The sequence below is a fragment of the Argentina silus genome (assembly GCF_951799395.1).
Source record: "Argentina silus genome assembly, chromosome: 2".
Lineage (NCBI taxonomy): Eukaryota > Metazoa > Chordata > Actinopteri > Argentiniformes > Argentinidae > Argentina > Argentina silus.
This window is the reverse complement of record NC_139656.1, coordinates 2,236,201-2,261,200: the sequence shown is the minus strand read 5'-3', so window position 1 is coordinate 2,261,200 and position 25,000 is coordinate 2,236,201. Positions and strand designations below refer to the sequence as shown.

At 44.0% G+C, this 25,000-nt stretch overlaps 1 protein-coding gene across 1 annotated transcript in view; it reads right to left on the bottom strand.

Annotated features, from left to right (window-relative positions):
* Positions 1 to 25,000, bottom strand: part of tenm2b (teneurin transmembrane protein 2b) — a gene marked incomplete at its 5' end in the record, with an annotated part of 107,633 nt that overhangs the window by 73,591 nt on the left and 9,042 nt on the right. Inside the window, one exon of the mRNA XM_083693809.1 lies at positions 11,653 to 11,880. Within this exon, the coding sequence (XP_083549935.1) occupies positions 11,653 to 11,880 (228 nt within the window). The remainder of the gene's footprint in view (positions 1 to 11,652; positions 11,881 to 25,000) is intronic.

Here is a 25,000-nt window from a genome sequence, read left to right as displayed (position 1 = left end):
GAAATTGAGAGTGTGTCTGTTTTCGCTATATATCAAAAACCCACATCTTCTCCAACAAAAAGAGTATATTGGGATCAATATGAATGGAGCACAAATCCCCAAATAGCTCAATTATTGTGAGAAAAATGAATGTTTTCATTGAAAAAATAAGGATTTATTGTTATGTTTGTGTCTTGGTATGTTAAGCTGCAGCAATATTCTCCCCGTCCTCGCTGATTTCCGGGTCCATCAGTATGGCCCTCTAAGCTGAGTCTCCCATTGGTGCTCAGACCCACCCAAGCACGCTACAAAGGCGTCATACAGTGTGAATGGGACAAATACCGTGTTCTGTAGCACAACTATTGTTAAGAGACTCACATACAAAAAAAAAAGCAGACTGCAGAATCTTCCTTTTGCTTTCTTTAACAAAACAACAGCATTTTTTTCCCAGCATGCGGCAGCAGGGAAAAGTGCAGACAAGAGACGTTTCCGGAACCTTCTTCCTTGGTGCGCGTGTGTGACATCTTTGACGTCTTTGACATCTCTGACATCTCAGCCTACAGTACGTTGCAGGCTTCTATAGGTGTGTATTTAAAAAGAAAACAAAACCTGTTGAGATATGAAACAACAACAGCAGCGTCAGCTACTCTGGTTGTTGCATCTGTGAAAATGTCCCCCCCCCCCCCCCCCCCGTCTCCTCCCTTTTTCCTTCCACCTCTTCCTCTCTTAACATGGTTTTATTTGATGGCTTTCTCTTCCCTGTCATTTAACTGAGCTGATGAATAATTGGCATTATAATTAAGGCCGCGCAAACATACACTGTGTTACACAGCGCAGAGAGACCATGTCTATTTTTATAAGCATTTTGGATATTTACTGTGGAAATGTTTTTTTAATGAAAATTCAAGGCAATACAGTGGTAAAGTGGAACGGCACTGAAGACACCCAAACAGTCAATCAAATTGACTAGTGTTCATTATTTCGCTTTTTCCATCAAACCAGAAATAGAGACAGTGTCAAAAAAAAAATAGCCCCCCCAAAAAAGTCTCCTATGGGACTTCCAATAAGCTGTATTGTCATGGTATTCTATGATTATGGTATCACTTTACCAACGTATTGGATACATCTGTTGAAACTCCCACTGAAGAAACTTGCAAACAATATTGCATACTGAGGACAGAGATAAATAAAGAAAGACATGAATATAAACCTATTATTAAAATACAGACCTCCACTTTCATGTGTCCACACTAAATACATATTGTTACAGATAATAATGACCTCGGTGTTAAGGACATTTATCTCCCCATCTCAGCTGTTGTCGAAATAAAGAAGGCATGTTGAAAGAATACAAGGAAAAAAAAGCTGAGCCAGAGACTAGAAGGAATAAAAATATCTGAAAGCAATTACAGTTCAGGCAACGAGTGCAGGGTGACATGGAACAACAGCAGACCGGCTGTCTGTCTCCCTGCCTGTCAGTCTGTCTGGTTGTCTCTCTCCCTGCCTGCCAGATTATCTGTCTCTCTCCCTGCCTACCTGTCTCCCTGCTTGTCTGTCTCTCTCCCTACCTGTCTGTCTCTCTCCCTACCTGTCTGTCTCTCTCCCTGCCTGCCTGTCTCTCCCTGCCTGCCTGTATCCCTACCTGTCTGCCTGCATGTCTCTCCCTGCCTGCCTGTATCCCTACCTGTCTGCCTGCCTGTCTGCCTACCTACATACCTGTCTTCCTACCTGTCTGCCTGCCTCCCTGCCTGCCTGCCTGTCTGTCTCCCTGCCTGTCTGCATGTCTCTCTGCCTGCCTGCATGTCTCCCTGCCTGCCTCCCTGCCTGCCTGTCTGTCTCCCTGCCTGTCTGCATGTCTCTCTGCCTGCCTGCATGTCTCCCTGCCTGCCTCCCTGCCTGCCTGTCTCACTGCCTGCCTGCCTGTCTCCCTGCCTGCCTGCCTGTCTCCCTGCCTGCCTGCCTGTCTCCCTGCCTGTCTCCCTGCCTCCCTGCCTGTCTCCCTGCCTGTCTCCCTGCCTGCCTGCCTGCCTGTCTCCCTGCCTGCCTGCCTGCCTGTCTCCCTGCCTGCCTGCCCGTCTCCCTGCCTGCCTGCCCGTCTCCCTGCCCGTCTCCCTGCCTGCCTGGCCGCCTGCGTAGCTGGCTTGTTGTTGTTAGTGGTGCATGGCGATGCTGAAATTACTGTGGCTCAGCTCCGCTAGGCTACGGGCTAGAATGACAAGGATTAAAATAAATTGCCCAACATGAGCGGTGGGAAACCTTGGAAAAACAATACGAGTAAAAGCATAAATGTCAATTTGGAATGATAAAAGACACAATCTAGACATGGCAGGCGCGAGAGAGAGGGGCCCCCAGACAGCACAAGGTAATAGAAATAGAGATTTCTACTGTGACTCAGTCTGCTTAAAAATAAATGAGCTAGGATGAGAACAGAGGGGCATTGTTTTTCTGTCCGTGGTCCTCGCTTCTCTCTTTCATTCATTTTATCTCACACACACACACACGCGCACACACACACACACGCACACACACACACACACACACACACACACACACACACACACACACACACACACACACACACACACAAGGCAAACAGGTGCAAATATCCTCATTGACACACTGGCCTAAAGGTCAGTGTGTACAATAATGACAGATCTTGTGTGTGTGTGTGTGTGTGTGTGTGTGTGTGTGTGTGTGTGTGTGTGTGTTTGAATGATGGAACGATACCAGGCTGCAGTGTGAGCCAGGTTCTCATCAGGAGGCCAAAATGGTATTGTGAGCTGAATTAATGTGTTTTAAGTGTGTGTGTGTGCGTGTGTGTGTGTGCATGCGTGCGTGGGATCACGGTTGAATGGGTCAACATATGGCTCAATGTTGTGTTCTGTATGTAGACTGATAAGCATTGGGGGACGGCTATGGTGCAACTGAACGCTTATTGTAGCACCATTAACATCTGGAATGTTCACTAAACCCTCAGGCCGTTATTCAATCAAATGCAGACAATGGCTTTCCAGGACAGGGTAAATACATATGGCCCATTCTTCTTGTATGGCAGTGATGAATGTGTGGATTCATGCCCTCAAACAATATCTCAGGGTGAAACTGACACAATGTTTGAACACGTTGACTTGCTGCACAACAGTAATTAATGTTGTGTCTCAGCCCATATCTGAAATGGATTGAATTGAGGCATTAATGAGGCCTCTTCATCATTGACTCTCATCTCCCTGCACCTTCCCTGCTATTCCAGATACGTGGCAGATTGGTCCAGCTTCCACAGAGGAACCACTGAATACATTTCATTTGACAATTCCAAAAATATACATACGTCGCTTCAGCCAAGTATACAGCCATTCAAAATCATCAAGGACCCAAAGACAATAAGCACAATAGACTTATGGCCATTGTGTTGCTCCTCTATATGCTATGGATGAAATACATGCTGTCGATACGCCAGGCCCAGCATTCAACTGCCGTGGCAAAGACTCACACTGCATCATGTGCGTCGGTGTCGATGGCAGAGACCACGGGATTGAGACAGAGAATAGAGAGGATTAACAGTTCTGTTCAGTTTCTGGTTTTTCCACAGGGAACTTGTGTTCAGGGGAAGGAGCTGCACAGTAGGTTGTTACCAATCCCTTCGGGCATCGGCGGGTGGCAGACAGACAAGAGAGTACCCCGGCCCCGGCGAGCGTCACAGCGAAAAACACGGCGGCGAGCGTGCCAGCCAGATCAGGGAGAGTAGCGTCCGTGCTTGAGAAGCCGGGGATCATACACACTCGCCCAGCTCCTCTACGGGGACGAGAGGATCTGGGAAGGCGGCGGGCGCCAGAGGACAGCTCTGTATCGGAGCGTGCTACTTAGCCACTGTCCCCTTGATCTTCTCTCTTCATGGGGATTTAATTAAAAAGCAGAGATTGCGCCACTTTAGTGCAAATGAAACATTGAGGCGGATGGAGAGAGGAGAGGAGATGGGGAAGGGGGAGGGGGGGGGTGGGGGGAGGGGGTGGAGGGGGGGAGGGGGGTGAGGGTGGGGGGGTGGGTGAGAGGTAGGTTTTAAATATTCAGAGCACAGCGTTTCTCCGCCACAGCCACTCATCCCGGCTAATTAGAGAGTAATACGTGTCCACCAGCAGCAGCAGCGGCGGCGGCGGCAGCAACAGGAAAACCAGACTGCAAATTCAGCTTGAAACCTCCAAAACAAACGGCCAAAAGCTCTGAAATTACACACATCATTGGACCCCATCTGAGCCGTTAATATCATTTATTCAAAATGCTTCAAGGACGAGACGACAACAAAAATTAATTTGACTTTCGGTCATAAAAGAGGTGGAGAGGATGTGAATGATCAAACATGCTAAGACTCCGCTGAAACCTCTGGTGAAGTCCCTGTTGGAGAGACCCTTTTTTTTCCCCCTTTTCTTTCGCTTTATAAATTCAAAGACACCCGAAATAGAAAGAGGGAAAAGAACAACAAATGAATAATACATGGGGAGCATTAGTACGGTAAGAGCCCAGCTCTTTCCAGGACTAGCTACTGCTGCTACTGGGTCTGCCACTGCTCACATACAGCTCCCGCTAAACCTTCACACTGTGTGTGAATGTTGGGGTGAGACAGGCCCCAACACACACACACACACACACACAGCGTGTGCAGGCACACACACACACACACACAGACACAGCGTGTGCAGGCACACGCACACACACACACACACACACACACACACACACACACACACACACACACACACACACACACACACACACACACACACACCTAGACACCTCTCCTCTCCCACACCACACCTGTGAGAAAGTCAGTCCTGGGAAGCAGGTGTTAATACCGTAGCATAGGTTCGTGCTGAAATTAGGAACTAAAAATGCATACCAACTACACATACACTGGCTTCGCTGATAGAACACAGGCAGGTCTGAGGAGGGAGGGGGGCGATACGGTGGTATGGAGGCTTTAGGAACACACTTCTTACTGTTCGAGGAGTTTGACAACAGCATTTAGTCAAAAGGGCAGAATGAACACAAAAATATAAATTGCATCGATGAAAAAATCGCTGTAAGAACATCGATATTTCACAAGAAAGAAACACAAAATGATATGCGGTCATAACGTCGTTCTACATTACTTTAGTCGTGTTGAATCCGGATTGGTTTTAGACACCATCTGTGGCCCACTTCTGGTGAGCGCTATGGTTTTGTACTTCAATCTCTCCTCTTAACTGTCACATCAATATACAGTAACACTCATAAGCTGTGATTTACACTGACACCACTAAATAAGTCATGAGGAGGATGAGGAAATTCGATGAAACGCAAACTCATGGGTGAGGAATAGAGGAAATGACTACAAAGTTGTCATAATGATTTAAAAGAAATCAATAACTAAATAACACTCGGCCTACAGGTAGTGAATTCCATCTCTGCTGTAGCCCTGGTGAATAAAACGCATTGCAATATAAAGCAAAAATCGATGGTTTAAGCTATCTATTGTATAGTGCTGTCTTTTTAACTTGTTTGAGATCGTTGGTGAAATTGTTTCTATGAATGATAAAGGACTGTGTTTGTAAATTAAAGAGACGACTGAAATAATGACAGCTGGTGGAACAAATGAAAACAAATTAATCTAAGATATCAAAATGCTTCATTGTGAAGAAGTACTATAAATTCAATTAATTAGGAATTGAGATGTAATTGACGCCAACGCCATAGGTGAATAATAGGATCCTTTTACAGTTTATCTAAACAAATACAGAAAACAAGTAGTACTGCATCTCTCTACATCCCTAGCTACTCTACATACCTATATATATAACTAATATATAAACACAGTAGCAGTAATCCTTGTCATAGTGTAACCAACAAGGAACCAGAAGCCAAAACTGAAAACAACCAATTAACAAGCTAAGTCTTATATATACTGCTACCTGAACTGTGAACACACAACACAATCAGAAGCACACTTCACAAAGACTAGAGACATGTTTGTAACCTCAATGGAGTTCAGGATGACAGGAACCTGTCAAACCCGCAGTAAATCTGCCACTTCTCTCACAGCTAAAAATATCCATAGGGTTATTAGCATTAATAACAATATTTCCATACATAACAGAAGGGCACAATGTATAGTACTGTATATTGTACTTACATGTCCTTGCCTGACAATGAGGGTTAATTGTCAGTCGTCACAAAACCACCTCTGTCTACAAACAATTTACGCTGAGAGACTTGCATTAATATAAGCTTAGTCTTTGCCGTGCCTGGCCATCAATCTCCTTAGGCCAGGGACTGGATGCCATTTCATGTTGTAGCTACATTGTCCCCTGGTGATATTGACATTTGCGTGGGAGAATCATCCATGGTATTTTCACCACCTGTCTGACAGTTTATCTTCCTAATGAACTAGCTCTTCCATAAGTCATATGCGTACACAGAAGACATATTTTGCATTCCAATACACTATATTCATTCGACAATTTGGTAATACTTGTAGTACAGCTGTAATTACTCTATTAACACAATTGTAATAACATGTTGTGTATATTAATTTTGTAATACAAAATTACAAAACATACCCATGTTGAGTTCAGCCATTTTGGATACTACTGGATGAGTAAAGGCTGTTCTTGGCTGGTTATCTAATATCAAAACTGATTTACTCCTTTACTTTGCATTCACAAAATTCTATATTGATAAGCAATATTTCCCTACAGTATGATCTTAAGGACTTATCTACAAGACACCATACCTTGGAGGTATAAGTGCATACAAAAACAATTACATTATTTTCGTATTTCATAATATACAATACATGTTTTAAGACAATAACTAACATATGTGTATATACCATATCATAATACATGAATTAATCTCATTATTGCTTGTGAAAATGAATTCAATGGTGCAAAGAAAAATAAAATGGTCGTCTCAATCCCCTGCAGTCTAGCTGTCATCCAGGTTACAAAGAGGAACATTTGCCGTTTCTGTTTCTGTGTTGGAGTTTCTGTTTTACAGTGATGCTACAGTAGCTGACACAGTGTTGATACAATTCTTAAGTGCTCAATGAATGAAAATAATACAACTTCACGAGGAAGCCGAAGGGTATGTTTTGAGAGAGAGAAATTTGCCATTTCCTTTGGAGTTAGAGCAAAGTGTCGGCACTTTCTCTGCATGTGCACTGAAAGTGGGACGCATTTTCTCCAAATTGCATTAAGTTAACAAATGACATTGAGTAAGCCTGAGTTGCTGCATTTTGCTTTATAAGACACTACTCTGGTGTCTGTATACCGGTCTGTCTGCCTGCTGACTCTGTCCACATTCAACAAATACACAGCATAAACTGAAGAAGCAAGAAAAAAAGGGCCCCTCAGAATATACAAAAACCTCTTACACGCTAATGTATAGGATATACACAATTATTACGTTCGATTATCAAGACGTATTACAACAACATAACAACAGAGGGATTCTAAGTTATTACATTATGTGAAATTGGTCTGAATATTTTTGCTGCAGAGGGTGACCCTCCAGTCACCAATGTGCTCCTGTTTGCAGTGTTATAAATGTGTCCGATAGAAGATGGCACGGAAGGTGAGCCATGCTGTACTCAGTTTATATATGATTGATGCTGCTCCACTTAAAAAGGTAAGCTAATTAGAGCCCTGGATGCAAAGTCGTTTGAAATTGCCTATAATCACGTCGTTGGTCTCGAATTCAGAACCCGCCCCAGCGGTTTTAATAAAGATTTATGACTGATCAAAGCCAAAGGTAATCTCATTAAGACTTAGACTTTGTTCCAGCAATAACTATTTCCGACTGGTTTCTGAATTTTTCGTTCATTAGATCGGTCTAACTAACACTTACCGATTTAGAGCCGTAGAAGAGGAGCGAGATCATCGCCTTCACTGCTTTCTGATATTAATTCCGGTACGCTACAGTATGTTGACTAGATTCTATGATTACAGGGCAGCTCGTGCCAGTTTTATCAGTGAAAGCTCTCATGATTGCCCTTTCACAAGGAGTGGACTTCCCTAGGTGTGTTGGGATTTAGACAGAGCCAAAGCCGCGTGTGTGACGGAAAGGCCGGGGAATATCTATTTGGTCTCTGTGAGATACTGAGATGTCCCTGTGCTACATTCACAGCACACAGAACAACACCTGACCCCTGACAATAGGAGCCGGTGGCCCCTCAACTTCAAAGCCATTCAGACGACAGAAATCAGATGAAGGAAAATGGACAATACCCACTTGAAGGAGGAGACCTGGGGATCATCCTGTTAGTGGAAGACTGTGAACCCACAGACAAGTGAATAAGTGTCTGCTGTGTAGCTGCTAGCTGGACTGGAAACAAGAGAGCCTGGGTAATGTAGTACTCCTGGTGATAAGCAGAGCTGAACTGCAATACACGACCCTTTTTAATTACCTGTTTTGGAATTCATAGGCATTACTATGAATTCAAATGCTGATTTTGTCAATAAAAGAATTAAACACTGACAGAAAATTGTTGTTAATATGAAGGTAATTCATATTTTTTTCATCCAGAAATAAATCTGACCAGATTACAGTGGTATGTAAAACACATTACAGGCCTACTATAAACTATTTCCTCAAAATAGATTTAGTGAGTATTCACTAGGGGTTAAAGATTTAATAGATTGCAAATAACATTACAGATGCAAAGAACAGGTGACACAACACAAATGTTTCAACTTGAGTGTCAGTGCGTATTGTAATATCTTAAATACTTCAATTTGTAACTTTCCTTCTCATGAATTGATACTGCGTTTATTGTCATCTACGGTTAGATAATAGCAAAATATAAATCCCAAACATAAATCCACAACTTGAAACCAAAGTAGTAAAGCCTTGCGCACCACTTTCTGTCTTCAAAGTGAAGTCTGGAGGTGAGAACATAGACGTGTGGAATGAAAAAACCCCTATAAATCTCTAAGATACAGTCAGAACGTTACAAAAGAAAGCCCAGAGAAAGCCTAGGAAACACAGACAAAGCTTTCTCCCCCCGTTTTTTCCTGCAGCCAGCAGACTCAGTGTGGTGTCTAAGTAATCGTCCTAAATCCCTTCCTTCCACCCTCCACTCCCACTGAGGAGAACTGTGTCACCTGGGGAAGGCTCATTCTGAATACCGACGTGATTAGAAACTAACAGCTGCATTTGCTGGGCCTGGAACAAAAGCATACTCAAAGACAGAAATTTGCTTGCTTGTTCATGTTTTGCGCACAAAGGCAAAGTTATTAAGGGCAGTATAATGGGAAAATGAAATAAGTGGGATCGTTGTGGCATCATTTCTTATGTGAGTAATGTTTTTGAACAATGTTTTTTTGATGGACAGTTAGATGGATCCACAGTTGGAGACAGGTTCACAAAAAAAGCTTCAATTACGTTTCTTGTCTCCAGAAATTCCCTCAATTCAATTTCTCTGAAGAAAAATGTGTACATCTGCAATTCAATTCAATAATAGTTTAAATGAATGAATTAAACCACAATTAAATTAATTAATCCACAATTCTAATGCGTACTGTAGATATGTATCCTACACCTAATTAATTTGTTAGCTTCCATTGAATTGAAAGAGTTGGATTTTCATTTTAGTAGGCCTGCTGTACTAAACCCTCTTCATTATGTCCAATAGAAAAAAAGAAAAGCCTTGAAACATATTGTATGTCCTTATGAATGCAATGCAGCCTGCTCCACACACATATTTAGATATTTTGTCCATAATAAGGACTCATTATATAATATGACAGATATAATTAATATGCAAATAGTATGTTGTAAATCAACCGCATTGCTTTCAGAATGTAATTGTATTTTTTACAATATGGCTTCACATTATTCTAACTTAGTGGCAAAAAACATATCATTTAAAAAATATCATAAAATGAAATACCATTATACAGTGCCTTCGGAAAGTATTCAGACCCCTTCACTTTTTCCACATTTTGTTGTGTTATAGACTCAATTTAAAATGGATTAAATTTAAAAAAATTGCTATCAATCCACACACAACACCCCAGAATGACAAAGTGAAAACACGTTTTTTGAAATTTCAGTAAATTTATTAAAATTGAAATACAGAAATACCTCATGTACATAAGTATTCAGACCCTTTGCTATGACACTCTTAAAATTTGCTAAAATGCAAAAATGCCATCAACAAATCACTCAATAAGTTGAATTGAGTCCATCTTAATGCAAGGATAATAGTTCATGTAATTTTGGAATGAATATCTTTGTTTTTATCGGGTCTCTGATTTGCATAGGAATAATTACACACTGTGTAGATCAGGATGTCACTACCAACTCAGCAAATTCCATAATTTTCTCTTGATCCTGACAAATTCCCCAGTCCCTGCCAGTGACAAACATACCCATAACTTGATGCAGCTACCACTATTCTTCACACCAGAGATGGTGCAGAAACTGCATTGCATGTGCTGGATTTGCACTAAACTTGCTTGTAGTAAAACCAAATAAACACATTTCCAGCCACTTTCTTTGCTGTATCACTTGAATTCATTGTTGCAAACACAATTATGGATATGAGATAGATTATTTTCCATTAAGGGATTCTTGGCCACTTGGTTATAGATCAATTTTGCAGAGTGACTGAGATGATGTTGTCCCATCGACTGTGTTTTGCTCTCCGCCATTCAACTTTATAGATTTTTGTAAGTCTCCTCAGGCATTCCTGAGCAGTTTTGTTCCTCTCCATTTGCTCAGTTTGTAATGACAACCTGATCCACACAGTGTGTAATTGATTCCTATGCAAATCAGAGACTCTATAAAAACAAAGATATTAATTCCAAAATTACATTACAACTATCATGCTTGCATTAAGATGGACTCAATTCAACTTATTGATTTGTTGATGACATTTTTGCATTTTAGCTAATTTTAAGAGTGTCATAGCAAAGGGTCTGAATACTTATGTACATGAGGTATTTCTGTATTTCAATTTTAATAAATTTACTGAAATTTCAAAAAACATGTTTTCGCTTTGTCATTCTGGGGTATTATGTGTGGATTAATGGCAAAATTCCTTTAATTTAATCCATTTTAAATTGAGTCTATAACACAACAAAATTTGGAAAAAGAGAAGGGGTCTGATACTTTCCGAAGGCACTGTACATCATGATTATAATACATCATGATTACTGTCTTAGAAAAACTGTATGTTATTCTACCAGAATTATGTCTTTGTATTACTATTGAGTGTTGGATTACTTCTCATATTTCAAATAATCATTATTAACTATCATGGATAATAAAATGGGAATTACCTTCAACAATTTGGGGCATTATCAGTATCCTTTGACACATTGACTACGTAAAAAAAAAAGAACAAAAAAGGGTTTATCCAAAATCGACAAACTTCCCAGATTAAATAGACAGAAATAATCGTAAATCGTAAATCGTAAATCGAAGGCTGAATTTTCATGTGAATCTCCCATTGACATCAACGCATGCAACAATGCGTGTTTACTTGAAAGTCTGGATCACACACCCGGATCCCAAGTCTGGATTGGGCCCTTGGACACAGTACCTAGGCTGGGTATAGAGGGCTACGGCTAATCCTTATGGTACAGAGTAGAGTATCTAAGACACATTGCTGAACATTCGCTAGGCAAGAGGTCTTACCCGCAGAGGGAGGCTGGGGTGGAGGGGCGCAGGCTCGGAGGAGATATGAGTTGGGGGAGAACTCGTCGTCGGGAGGGGGCTCCAGCATGGTGTGGGGGGAGCTGCCGTCCAGCAGGGGTACCTGGCACTCCCTTATAATTGGGGGGACAGGATGGGGTGGGCCGGAGCAGGGTGGAGGGGGGGCAGGGGGGAGCAGGCTGGATGAGGGCGTGGGAGGTAGGGGGCGACCTGGGGAGAACAGGGAGGGAGGGGAGGGGAGGGGGAGGGAGGAGGGGGAGGGGTACATGTGTTATACACTGGTAATACACTGTAAGTTACTGGTCGACAATCAATTCGTCGTGGCACTTTATTGGACTGTGCAGAAATTGCCAGATATATTTGCTTTTGAAATTACTCAGAAAGATTGTAATTATACCGTAGGAACCTATAAAATACTTTTTGTTTCTTTGTTTCTTTGGGAGTGTGTTGATTTATTTTAAGAAGGCATGCATTTGTGCCCAGTTTTACCATATCAATTCCGAGATATACTAGATAAATACTAGTAGACACAGTAGTGTATAATTAAGTGCTACCAATGACCATGATGTGGTCCTCTGTGGCTCAGTTGGTAGAGCATGGAGCTAACAACGCTTAGGTTGTGGGTTTGATTCCTGCTGGGACCATATATACTGAAATGTATGCACTCACTGCAATGTAAGTCGCTTTGGATAAAAGCGTCAGCTAAATGGCATATATATATTATATATTCCAATGAGTCTGACTGAGTTGGTAAAAACGACACAATCTTATCTCTGTTATCTACACATCACTCTCTGTCACTCTCCATTATTGCTACTGCAGTATCATTCACACATGTCTATCGACAGAGCTGCACACAGCTGAGCCAAATAACCATCGTGTAATAACCATTGTGTAATAACCACCGTGTAATAACCATCATGTAATAACCATAATGTAATAACCATCGTGTAATAACCACCATGTAATAACCATCATGAAAGATAGGAAACAACTGAGAAGGAGAGAAAGGGAGATGGGGGGGGGGAGAATGTGGCCTACTGTATTACAGTGCTTTCAATTCCTCCGGGCGATAACCTTGCTCTTTCATAACCGTAGACTGAAAGGAGGTTGTCTTTGATTTACTACATATGCAGGCTTTTTGAATGAATGATCATGTAAAGTCTTTTATTTGCTTTGTAAAAAAGGAATCCTTGCGTTTGACTTTGACCTTTGAAATTACAGTGAAAGTATGACCGTTTTTTATTTTTTATTTTTTTTGGATAGAGAAGAAAATTCTCTTTATTTTGCCATCGTTACTGAGGATCCATGTCTCTTGACAACTCTGCGGTCTGAACAGATGAAACTAAATAACATGCTGTAGAATTGTGAGCACTGGCCTGCAGTTATTCTTTGGCAACTAGAGTTCCAGTTTCATTCAGAGCAAAATGGCCGCCACGAACCGTATACTGATTCACTGGGGTGTTTAACCACTTTGAGTATTGCATCTATCATTGCAGCATGGCCTCAAGATTCAAATGGTGAAATTATGAAATTTTGGGACAAAGCTCAAAATGTAACGTCAAAAGACCTTGTCAAATTCCTGTAGGTATTGTAAATTGTCAAATACCTTGTCAAAGGCCTACATAATAAATGGCATTTGCCCTTCTAATGGCAATTGCCCTTTAAATTCTCTGATATTACAGCTACACAGTTACAACCAAACAGGCGCCACAATTACAATATTGCTAGTATTGCGAAAATACATTTGGTGATATTATAACAATATTTGTAAATTGTATCGCTACATATATCGGCTCGATGTGTCTGATGTAGGAAATGTTAAGGGGTGAAATATGGAATGGCTGATGAATGTGGAGAAATATAAAGCTGCCTTGAGAATTGGCCACAGTAAATTAGCCACAAAGGCTTGAAAGAGAATAGGAAAGGAGGGGATGGAGGAGAGGAGAATGGAGAAGGGGAGAGGAGGGGAGAGGAGGATAGCGGGGGAGACTAGGACTGTGACGGTCATGGAATTTTGGGTATCGGTCAATCGTCATGGAAATAACCGTCATAACCGTTTAGTTCCAACTTTTTAGATTTAAATAGGCTCTGCCATTCTGAGGCTGACCCTCCCCTCCGTTTGGTGTCTCCCAAATACATTGTGCGAAAGCCACTGTTGAAGAGAGGATAGTCTTAGTGTTTTAGCGATACCAGTATTGTGTTCCAACAGCCAAAATTTAGCGTGTGACGCTCATTTTACCGGAGTATACAGTGATATTGAGAAAAACATTTCTGTTTCCGAAAGCACACGCGATGCACACATTTTGGAAAATGTGTCTCACAAATTTACGGTAGCTTGCTAAATATCTGTGTTATCTTAGTTAGAACACTGGAGAAATTGCAGATTTTTGGAGGGTCTGGACGGTCAGCCATTGCAAAATATGGCTGTGTAACCATCACAGCCCTTGTCGGGAGCAGACAAATCAGAGGACTGTATCGCCTTGAATTATGCTTTTTGAAAAATGAACCATTTTCCCCACGTTCTATTTTCAGTCATCAAACATTCAATTTTTTAAATAATCACAATGTTAACCAACTAGGGTATTTTTATCTGAAATGAGGATAATCATTTTCAGAGAATGATCCAAAATAAAATAATGCCGGGCGTGAAAAAACAAAACCAAAAAAACATAATTTGGTTGTTGTAATGGTGCGTGTTTCGAAAAAAAATTTCACCAGAAATACTCCAAGAACGGGTGTGGCGTCGCATGAATATGCAACAAAAAAATCGTGGCGAGATGTCACAGAGAGACGGGGCGCAGGCGGAGACAGCTTTAAGCTTGGGAGTAGGGGTGTTAGCTGTGACGCTTTTGACACCAATACAGCGCCAACACCCCGGGAAAAAGCCACTGCATTGCAGAGATGACACTACTGTATCACTGGGACCAAGTCATTCTCATTCCAACAAGAAAGGATCCCACATAAGCAGAGTAAATGGATTCAAGGCGATCGTTTCTCGAGACAATTCTGCCCTCTCTTTGACACCGCGCCTGGCATTCATCTGTTTTCAGTCAATTACTGATTTAATTCTATTTTATATTCTATACATGGAACATTTCCTCAGAGGGGGTTATTCCACCCACAACAAGTGTCCTCTCAGATTAGTCTCTGAGGAGTGGGAGTGTGTTTTGATGCATCTCATCAAGATTCCAATAGATCGTAGAAATCACACATCAACCGAAGGCGTTGTAGTGGTGCGATGGAATGGTGTCATCAAGGCCTTAGTCCTAATCAGAGCCTTCAGAGCGAGTGTCAACCCTCACTAATTAAATAAGCACTATTGACCTGCCTGCCAGCTGTCCTCCGTAGCCTACGTCTATACGTTCCTGTGAAATCTCGTGGTATGGTATACAGTACATAGCGATTTCGATTTAATGAGGTATACAGAATAAAAAATGGCGTGTTTAAAATCCCGCAGTGGGAGACAGCCATTGCATCACCGTCTCTGTGCCATACAGAAGCACTCTTCAAAGCAAACAGCAGCAGCCCCATTGGACAGGGCAGTGGGGAGACACCAGACGTGCAGCACTGTAGACACAGAGTGAGGTCAGATGGAGAGAGAGAGAGGAGAGAGAGATGAGAGAGGAGAGGAGAGGAGAGGAGAGGAGAGGAGAGAGGAGAGAGAGTAGAGAGAGAGAGAAAGAGAGAGGAGCGTATCTCTCTGTAATGACTGAATCATTCTCCTCTCATCTCCACAACAGACATTAACCCCTACATCCACATCAAATAAGCTGGGGATTGAATGATGATGAGATGATAGGAGGATGGGAGGGTGGGAGGGGGAAATCCGCCCCTGTCAATAAGTATGAGAGGGTCTAATTTCCTGTTGCAGCGTGCGGATGCTTGGCGGGCGGCTTCAGCGTGGCTCCTTTGGGGCTCAGCCGGGTACACAAACAACAGCCGAGCTCTGTCTCGTCTTAAGACTGAAAGCCCTGACCAGATGAATCTCGGAGACGCCAAGAGCCCGACATGAGACGTTCTAAAAACGGGGTAATTCACATCCCAGACATTCTGTTGACAGTTAGCTTGTTACAACTAGCTCTCTAGCGCGTTGGATCACTGAGCTAACCGTAGCAGACATTTGTTGTTGTTTCTGTGAGGGAATATTTTTTTTGGGTGGGGGGTGGTGAGCTGGCAAGAACATTTTAGTCGCGTCGTTTCCGACAGTTTTTGGACCAAAAGCTGAGTCGCTGAGTCGTATCACGACGGCGTTCTGAAACTGGGTAGTTCCTTGTCGTCTAGCCTTGGCTGTTGTATGTGTAGCTGGCTGCGAGGGGATGTTCACAGAGACTAGATCTGTTAACTCAGTATCAGGACTGGTCCTTTTCGGTTACCGTCTCAGTGTGCTGAGTCATATAATACGCGAGGAAGCAAACAAACTGCCTCTGCCTCTCTTTCTCGCTCGCCTCTCCTCTGCTTTTCGACCCGATCTTCTCTCTCTCGTCCCATCGCCTGCCCCTCCTAACCCTCTCCTCTCCCCTCTCCCCTCTCCTCCTTCTCTCCTCTCTAAATGCCTCGCCCGCCCGCCCGCCCGCCTGCCTCCTCCTCCTCCTCCCTCCTCTCCCCCCCTCCTCTCCCCTCTGGTCCTGCCGGTCTCCCGCTGAGCCAGTCTGCACACAGCAGGTCTCGCTGTGACATTTACACAGATTTATCATCTCACTGTCCTCCCAAATCACACACACTGACAAATACAGGGACCTAAAGGAAGCCAGGCCCTACTGGAGCTACGCTGGCTCAAAAACACCACCAGCGTCCTCCATGATGTATTTGAACACGGCTACCAACTCTGACACCAGGAGGACAGAGAGAGAGAGAGGGGGGGGGGGGGGGGGGGCGAGAGAGAGAGAGAGGGGGGGGGAGAGAGAGAGAGAGAGAGAGAGAGAGAGGAAGGCAGAGAGAGAGAGAGAGAGGGGGGGGGGGAGAGAGAAAGAGAGAGAGGGGGGGGAGAGAGAGAGAGAGAGAGAGAGAGAGAGAGAGAGAGAGAGAGAGAGAGGGGGGGGGGGGAAGATAAGTCGTGACAAGCCAGCTCTAATGCGACAAGTTGGCGTAAATCACTTCACAAAATGTCACTCGGTGATGGTTTCAGTGACACCAAACTCCTTAATGTGCCCAGCCTGACAGCAAGAAATCACATTAGGTTTGTGTTTCAAGACTGTATTATAGCCAAATAGTATTGCAATAACAAAATGGTTAACTTGTGTAGAGTAGCAACAAAAAACTCTCTACACCATGACTATGCAACAAAATATCAGGCTAATACACTGATAAACAAATAAATACAGTAGATAGACAGATAGATAGATAGATAGATAGATAGAAAGATATAGATAGATAGACAGACAGACAGACAGACAGACAGACAGTCAGATAGATAAATAGACAGAGACAGATAGATAGATAGATACATACATACATACATACATACATACAGTAGATATAGATAGATAGATAGATAGATAGATAGATAGACAGACAGACAGACAGACAGACAGACAGACAGACAGACAGACACATACATACATACATACATACATACAGTAGATAGATAGATAGGTACTGTATATAGATACAGTAGATGGATAGATAGATAGACAGCCCAATCATGTCCTCTAGTTCCCTTCTAGAGGTTTCTGTCCTGAAGTAGCATGTTGGTGTTCAGAATTGTAATAAAAACCCACCCATGGCCATTGCTCCTGCAGTTCACACACCGTTGATGTTGTTTTTTCAAAAGCACCGTATAATGTGAACGCCGACCGAGGCACAGTTCTTCAATTTCACACAAAGCCTATGGGTGATCTGCCACGGTGTGCTATATGATATATGAAATTACATGACAGGGGTGTCACAACGATTTGACCCCCATCTCTCCCAACACCCCCCTGAGTCAGTGAAGAGGCGGTAAACAAGCCTCCTCCTCACATAAACACGGGGTGGTTTTGGAGGGAGTGAGTTATGAATGTTAGAGCGCAAACAATTCAACAGTCACCTCAGCACACCTCCCCCCGCGCCGCCCCCCGCCCCGCCGCCAATCCCCCCCCCCCCCCCCCCCCCACGCCTCCTGCAGTAAGATACCGTGTCTCTGCGTTCGTCATGTCTGTATTCATGATGGTTTTTAACTGAATGTTCATTTTTTTTTAGGAATAACACATTTCCTGAATACATGATTGTATGTGTTTTGTCACTCCGTCCCTCAACAATAGAACAGGCTCACTGCAGTGGCTGATGGGAATTCATCTCTCTATGAATGGGGTGGGTGTTTTTCACAACCTTATCTTTTTTACGTAGGTTTTTTTTTTTTTTTGGGGCATGTTTCTTGACATTATGACTGTTCGTTGGTGTTTTATACGAGAGCTGTCGCTATCTAGAAACATAGGTTTTTGATCTCAAGGGGACTTGGTTGAAATAAAGTTATTCAGAACACCAAAAATAGCAAAAATATCCCAGTATACAGTATGACAGAAAGGAGACAGGAGTTGTGGATATATAGGCAGCAAAGTATGTGTCAAACCAGACATATATGTATCACTAACATCAGGAATATCTGTGGTCTCCAGACCTCCCGCACGACAGGAGGGTTCCCTCTGAGGCGGCCGGCAGTGGAGCTAAGAGACAGCCGTTGAGAGATGCAGGGGAGGCTGGTGCGGGTAGAAATCGGAGGACAGCCTTATTACAATAAGTCTGTCCTCCGATTTCTACCTCCACTAGCCTCCCCTGCCGTAGCACCACTCAAACCTTCACTCCAGCCATGAGGCAACTGGCTTTTAATATATGTATCATATAAATTAGTTATTACATCACCAGCCGTACCGTTGCCTTTGATGTGAGGAAGCTACGTACAGGCACTATTTTTAACTGCTGTCGTGAAAGAAACAAAACTGGCCTACTTTTTCTTTACCCAGACTTTTTCTAAGCCCCTCACTCCTTTTAATAACCCCCGGTATATACACACGCAAACACACACACACACACACACAGACAGACACACACACACACAGACAGACACACACACACACACAGACAAGACACACACACACACAGACACACATGCATGCGCACGCACGCACGCACGCACGCACACACACACACACACACACACACACACACACTCTGTCTCCCTTCCACTAGCCCCACCCTACCCCCCCCCCCACCTTTTCCCAATACGACCCCCCCACCTCCATCTGGAGTCTTAAGAACTTCTCGCCCTCACTGAGGATCAAAGCACTGAGAAATGAGATTCCATTCCAAGCCAATGAGAAAGCAGCTTTCCCCAACCCCCCGCCCCCCCGCCCCCCCCGCCCCCCCCGTCCCCCGTCCCCCGTCTCCAAACCACACCCCCGCCGCCACCCCGCCTGACAAAACACGTTCCGCATCAAATCCCGGCTCTCTTTCCTGGTCTGTTTACTTGTTTGTTTTCAGAGAACCTGCAAATCTACATGCCTGGAATCACTCCTCTGTCTAACTCCCTGCCTCCTTCTCCCCCTCTTTCAATCTCTCTCTCTCTCTTTATCACTCCCTCTCTCTCTTCAACCGCTCTCGAACCGTCTGATGTTAGGGGGCATGTCATCTCTCGAAAAAGAAAAGTGTGTTTTCTGACGCCACCGAGCGACAGCGCCAAACGTAAGCTCAAAATGAGGGAATTACAAAAATTAACTGAGGCCTTTGAAGTGGCGGCAGAGAGATTTGGTCACAGACACACCATATTGCTGGGAGTTTTATTTGAAACAGGTCTCAACAGTAATGAGTTTATATGAGTCACCGTCGTCTGAGGAGACACTTCTATCGCACCGTCGCCATCTTAGCTCATTTACAGAAGTAGTGCACTGTGAACATGTAATCTGAAGCAAATTAATAACATGCCCTAGGATACAGACAGGTTACAGATGAGAGGCCTGTTAACGTAAACACACACACACACACACACACACACACACACACACGCAGGCACGCACGCACGCACGCACGCACGCACGCAGGCACGCACGCAGGCACGCACGCACGCACGCACACACTCACGCACACACACACACACACACACACACACACACACACACACACACGCACACTCACTCTCTCTCTGTCTCTCTCACTCTCTTTCTCCCTCTTTCCTAAACCTTCTTAGCCCCTAATGTCATAACTGTCAGAATGTTTTAGCTGTGTCCCTGAGGGAACGGCAGAGCTCTGGCTGGGAAGTAAATGTCAGTCACCCGTCACACATCTGACAACCGCAACCGTCAGCGGTCAGGGCCCTGAGGTCTGACCCTGGGGACCTCAGACTGGACCGCTGGAACCACGGTCATTAGTGAAGAGCTGCCCACTGGGTGGTGTCTGTGGGTGTGTGTGTGTGTGTGTGTGTGTGTGTGTGTGTGTGTGTGTGTGTGTGTTTGCTGGTGACAGCATAGAATTAAAATAAATAGAACGGACATTCCCAGTCAAGTAACTGAATTCCCAGGAGGGTGGACCGGCGGCCATCTTTGGTGTGCCAGTCAAATTGCTATGGCCTTCGGGGAAATGTTCATTCTATAATTTATATTTCTACTTTAGTTATATTCTATGGGTGACAGGTCCAGGGCAGTGTGACACAGAGGCCACAAACACGATCAACACGTGTGTGTGTGTGTGTGTGTGTGTGTGTATTTACGTTAACACAGCACAGCATGCTGATGCAAAGGCAGCTCATCTTTGCATCACCAGACCCTGAGGAGCAGGCTGGCTGGTGTTGTTCTGCACTGCTCCCCTACACAGTGTCTGTGTCAACATCCTGCTGCACTGATGCAAACCCCTAACACACACACACACACACACACACACACACACACACGTACACACACACACACACACACACACACACACACACACACGTACACACACACACACACACACACACACACACACACACACACACACACACACACACACACACACACACACACACACACACACACACACACACACACACAGGCATGCATAAACACATACGCATACACATTCACATAAAAACAACTCTAAATGAACAAATGAAAAACAAATCTAAATTAACACACACACACACACACAAACACATGCACACACAAACACGCACACACACACACATTTAAAAAGCAGAGCTTAGCGCCTTTGACAGCTCAAGGATAGAGTTAAACACAGCGTTGTATCATGAACACTGTTATCGAGCCACTCGAAGGAAAAGAAGAAGGTCACATTACCATTCCTTGCCTTATCACTGATTTCTTTTCATGATGAGGAAATTGTATGGCTTTGAGCTAAATGAGATGGCTAATGAGTGTTTTCACTCCCTGAGATACATTACCAATACATTTATAAGTGTCATAAACCCAGCATTAACATTTCCCCTTCCTGCAAATACACACACTCATAACCCTGACAGTGGGAGTGTTATGGATGAGCTCCTTTTCACCAGATATCACTGGCTTCTTTCCACCTTCCACCAGAGGAGGCAAGTGGAGGTAGAAATCGGAGGACAGGCTCATTGTACGCACTTCCATGCGTTACAATGAGCCTGTCCTCCGATTTCTACCTCCACCAGCCTCCCTTGCCTTCTCGCCTCTGAGCACCTGGTGGGAAAGCGCTATATCCGATTAGGAACATACAATTATAATGATCAAAGGTTCACTAATAACGCAGTGTATTGTAATTACCACCCTATCACCATGTTAGCTCTGCTCGCACCTCTCAGTGAGAGAGATTTATCATTTGGCTCCAATATCGTGGCCCTATATCCCCAACCATAAACCAGACTTATTTTACAACCTCTCTCTGAGTCTCTCCAACAACGACTTGGCGCGTCTTTTTCTTGGCACAGGTGTGAAGAGGAGAGGAGAGGAGAGGAGAGGAGAGGAGGAACAAGAAAAGAGAAGAGGAGAGGAGAGGACAGAAGAGAGGGGAAGAGAGGAGAGGAGAGGAGAGGAGAGGAGAGGAGAGGAGAGGAGAGGGGAAAGGAGGGGAGGGAAGGGTAGAGGAGAGAGGAGAGGAGAAGAGAGGAGAGGAGAGGAGAGGAGAGGAAAGGAGAGGAGAGGAGAGGAGAGGAGAGGAGAGGAGAGGAGAGGAGAGGAGAGGAGAGGAGGGGAGGGGAGGGGAGGGGAGGGGAGGCTAGATGAGAGCAATGCGTATGTGGAGGGCACGTATCAGAATATATTAGAGTAATGCACTATGAATCAGACCAGGACATCAGGCGTCCACCATGTCAATTAGTGATGACAGGACTAGCCTGGGAGACACACACACACACACACACACACACACACACACACACACACACACAGACACACACAGACACACACAAACACACAGACACACACACACACACACACACACACACACACACACACACACACACACACACACACACACACAGGACCAGCCACGGAGCACCTGTGGTGGACCGTGGTGGTACTGGGCTGACCTGAAGGACAGGCATAGAAGAAATAGAGGCAGCTAAAACCAAACGCTGCCAAACGGCACGAAACACAGCCAGTGGCGGAAACGGTCCATACAGTGCTGTAGTTGAGAGAGAGAGAGAGAGAGAGAGGGAGAGACAGAAAGAGAGAAATGAGTGGAGGCCTTAAAAGAGAGAATATGATAATTTGAGCGATTCTAAAGTCTTTTTGTTTTTTTCAGAGGTCCCTGAACACATTTATGTAAACACCAAGCTGTATATAGGCCAGACAAGTGCCTGCCGATGTGGAAATTCTCTGTCGCAACATCTGCCAAAATTCAAGACATAATAAAGCTTAGCTACAGTATATGCCGACATTACATTCATAACATACAGCGTTAGGAAGCCTTTCATATCAGGGGAGGCTGGTGGACATGGATTTCATTCCTCGTTCCATTCTATGCATTAAATGTCCTCTGATTTCTACCTCCGACCAGCCTCCCGTTTAATCAAAATAAGGTGCATTTCAGTGATAACAGTAAGATGTTAAGATGTTAAAAACACTCTGAATATTTGGTTACATCCAATTTCCTCTAAGGCTGATAAATATAGAGGAATGCAAAAATATGAATATTTAACAAGAAGGCGATCTGAAATGCAGCTTGATTGAGCTAGAAGGCTGGAAGTTGCAGAGGGCCACTCCCTTCTAGTTTGATTGCAATCAGTGCAGATGTGGGAGTGTCCCTAGACATAATTAAAGGATAAAACCTTCTGAAAACACACAGATTATTCTAATACAAGTTACACAACAAAAGTCAAACTACTTTTACAGCTAAACTTTGTATCTGGTAATTTCATTTAATTAAAAAGCTATGATTTCTCCTGGTTTATATGAATTAATATATAACACACAGTGTGCGTGTAATCATCACACACACACACACACACACACGCACACGCACGCACGCACACGCACACGCACACGCACACACACACACACACACACACACATACACACATACACACAAACACACAAACACACGCACACTGCCCTTTTAGATGATGCAACATAATCTACATAGGCTTCAATATGGAAATGACAAGTTATCAAGATGCAGCATATCAATCATAAATCATAATGAATTGATAATGCATGTTATTCCATGAGAGCAGGTGTTTTCAGAATAAGTCCTACAGAATATAGATTCTCTCAGGTCTTATTTTATCACAATCTTAAAGAAAAGCTGTAATTAAATAACTAAACAGATGTCATCATTATTGATTCCAAAGAGGACGGGCTGTCATTAGCATTATCGAGTCGAAATATAGATTTTATACCCAAGAAATAACAAACCATCAACGGACTGAAATGTGATCTCTCGCGCGCCAGATGCACCCCCATATGTCAACCAACTTTAAAACCGTATCCAGAGGCAGCGCGACAACCGCCCCAGTATTATTATTTCAACCGTATGTCCATGGCACACAAGCCATAGAAACGCGGCTTGGCTTACCTTTGTTTTTCACCATGCTGCTGCGAACAACTCGGTATCGGCTCTAATCATCCAAGAGCGTTGGACATTTTTCCAGCATTGTTCGTTCCTCGTCAATCTTGGAATGCGAAGAGTCCCGTGTCCCGTTCTGTTCTGTGGAGGCGGCACACGCGCGCCCTACGGACCGGCAGAGAGAGCCGCGAAACGGAGAGACTGTCAGCAACAGCAACAGCGGGTAGAGTGGGTAGCTTTGTCTCCTCGCTGCTGCTGTGATCGCATTGCAAGAAATACCGACGTCCAATCTCCAGCAGTAGTCTAGCCTCCTGCCTGTGAACAGTGCACTAACATGATATCACATATGCGACCTCACCTCACTGACAAAGACCAAGCGGCGAAGCAATTAGTGCACTGTAGCCTACAGACCGCAGTAGAGGGGCGGGCTAGTGCGTAAAGGTGAGCTCATGATGTTATAGTCGGGCAGTTGATGTGTCAGACTGTGTGTGTGCGTGTGTGCGCGCGCGCGCGCGCGTGTGTGAGTGTGTGTGTGTGTGTGTGAGTGTTTGCTTGCTTGCTTTCAACGGTAACTCATCTCTTTGGTATGCTGCGTTTGCTGCAAGTCTCTGAGGTATACACAGTGCCTAATGCTCTCGCTATGGGGTCAGTCATGTCCTCTTTAGTACATCTTGACACGCATGAGAGAGCTTTTACAGATTTCTCTCGCACGCTCTCTCTCTCACTCACACGCATACACAAACACACACACACACGCACGCACACACACACACACACACACAGACACACACACACACACGCACACACACCATACAGTATCTCCATACTCCATTCCAGTAGGTCAGGGGTTAACTTGCCCCAGTTGCCATGCAGTTGGGCAGGACAAACTTGGGTAATTGGCATTTCTTTCGTTGGCATCATTCATCACCAAAATGCTAGTTTATCTTATCTCTAGATACAGGCTAACAACATGTACGAAACACCACGTTGATACAACGTTACTAGAATCAAGATGACTAATTAAAATGATATAAAATACATGAAGTATGCATGAATTAGGCTGTATATTTTGCGAATTATTTAGTGTGTGTGTGCGTGTGTGCGCACGTGCGTGGACAGACAGATAAATGCTTTCCGTTTTAATACTATATTGTGACACTCTGCAACCGAGCACCTGCCCGCCGTCGAGCAGCCAAGAAGCACAAATAAAGGAGTGATCTAATTAGAGCTAATTCAGAAACAAACTGTCGTTGCCTCAGCCGTGTTCTTGGCCTGTGTGTAGCGGTAGCTTGACTGCTTCCAGGAGACGCGCAATTGTACGGAGACAGTACAAAGCGCCAGCGCTTCCCACGCACGGGCATCCGTCCTCATTAACCGCGGCAGGTCTCGA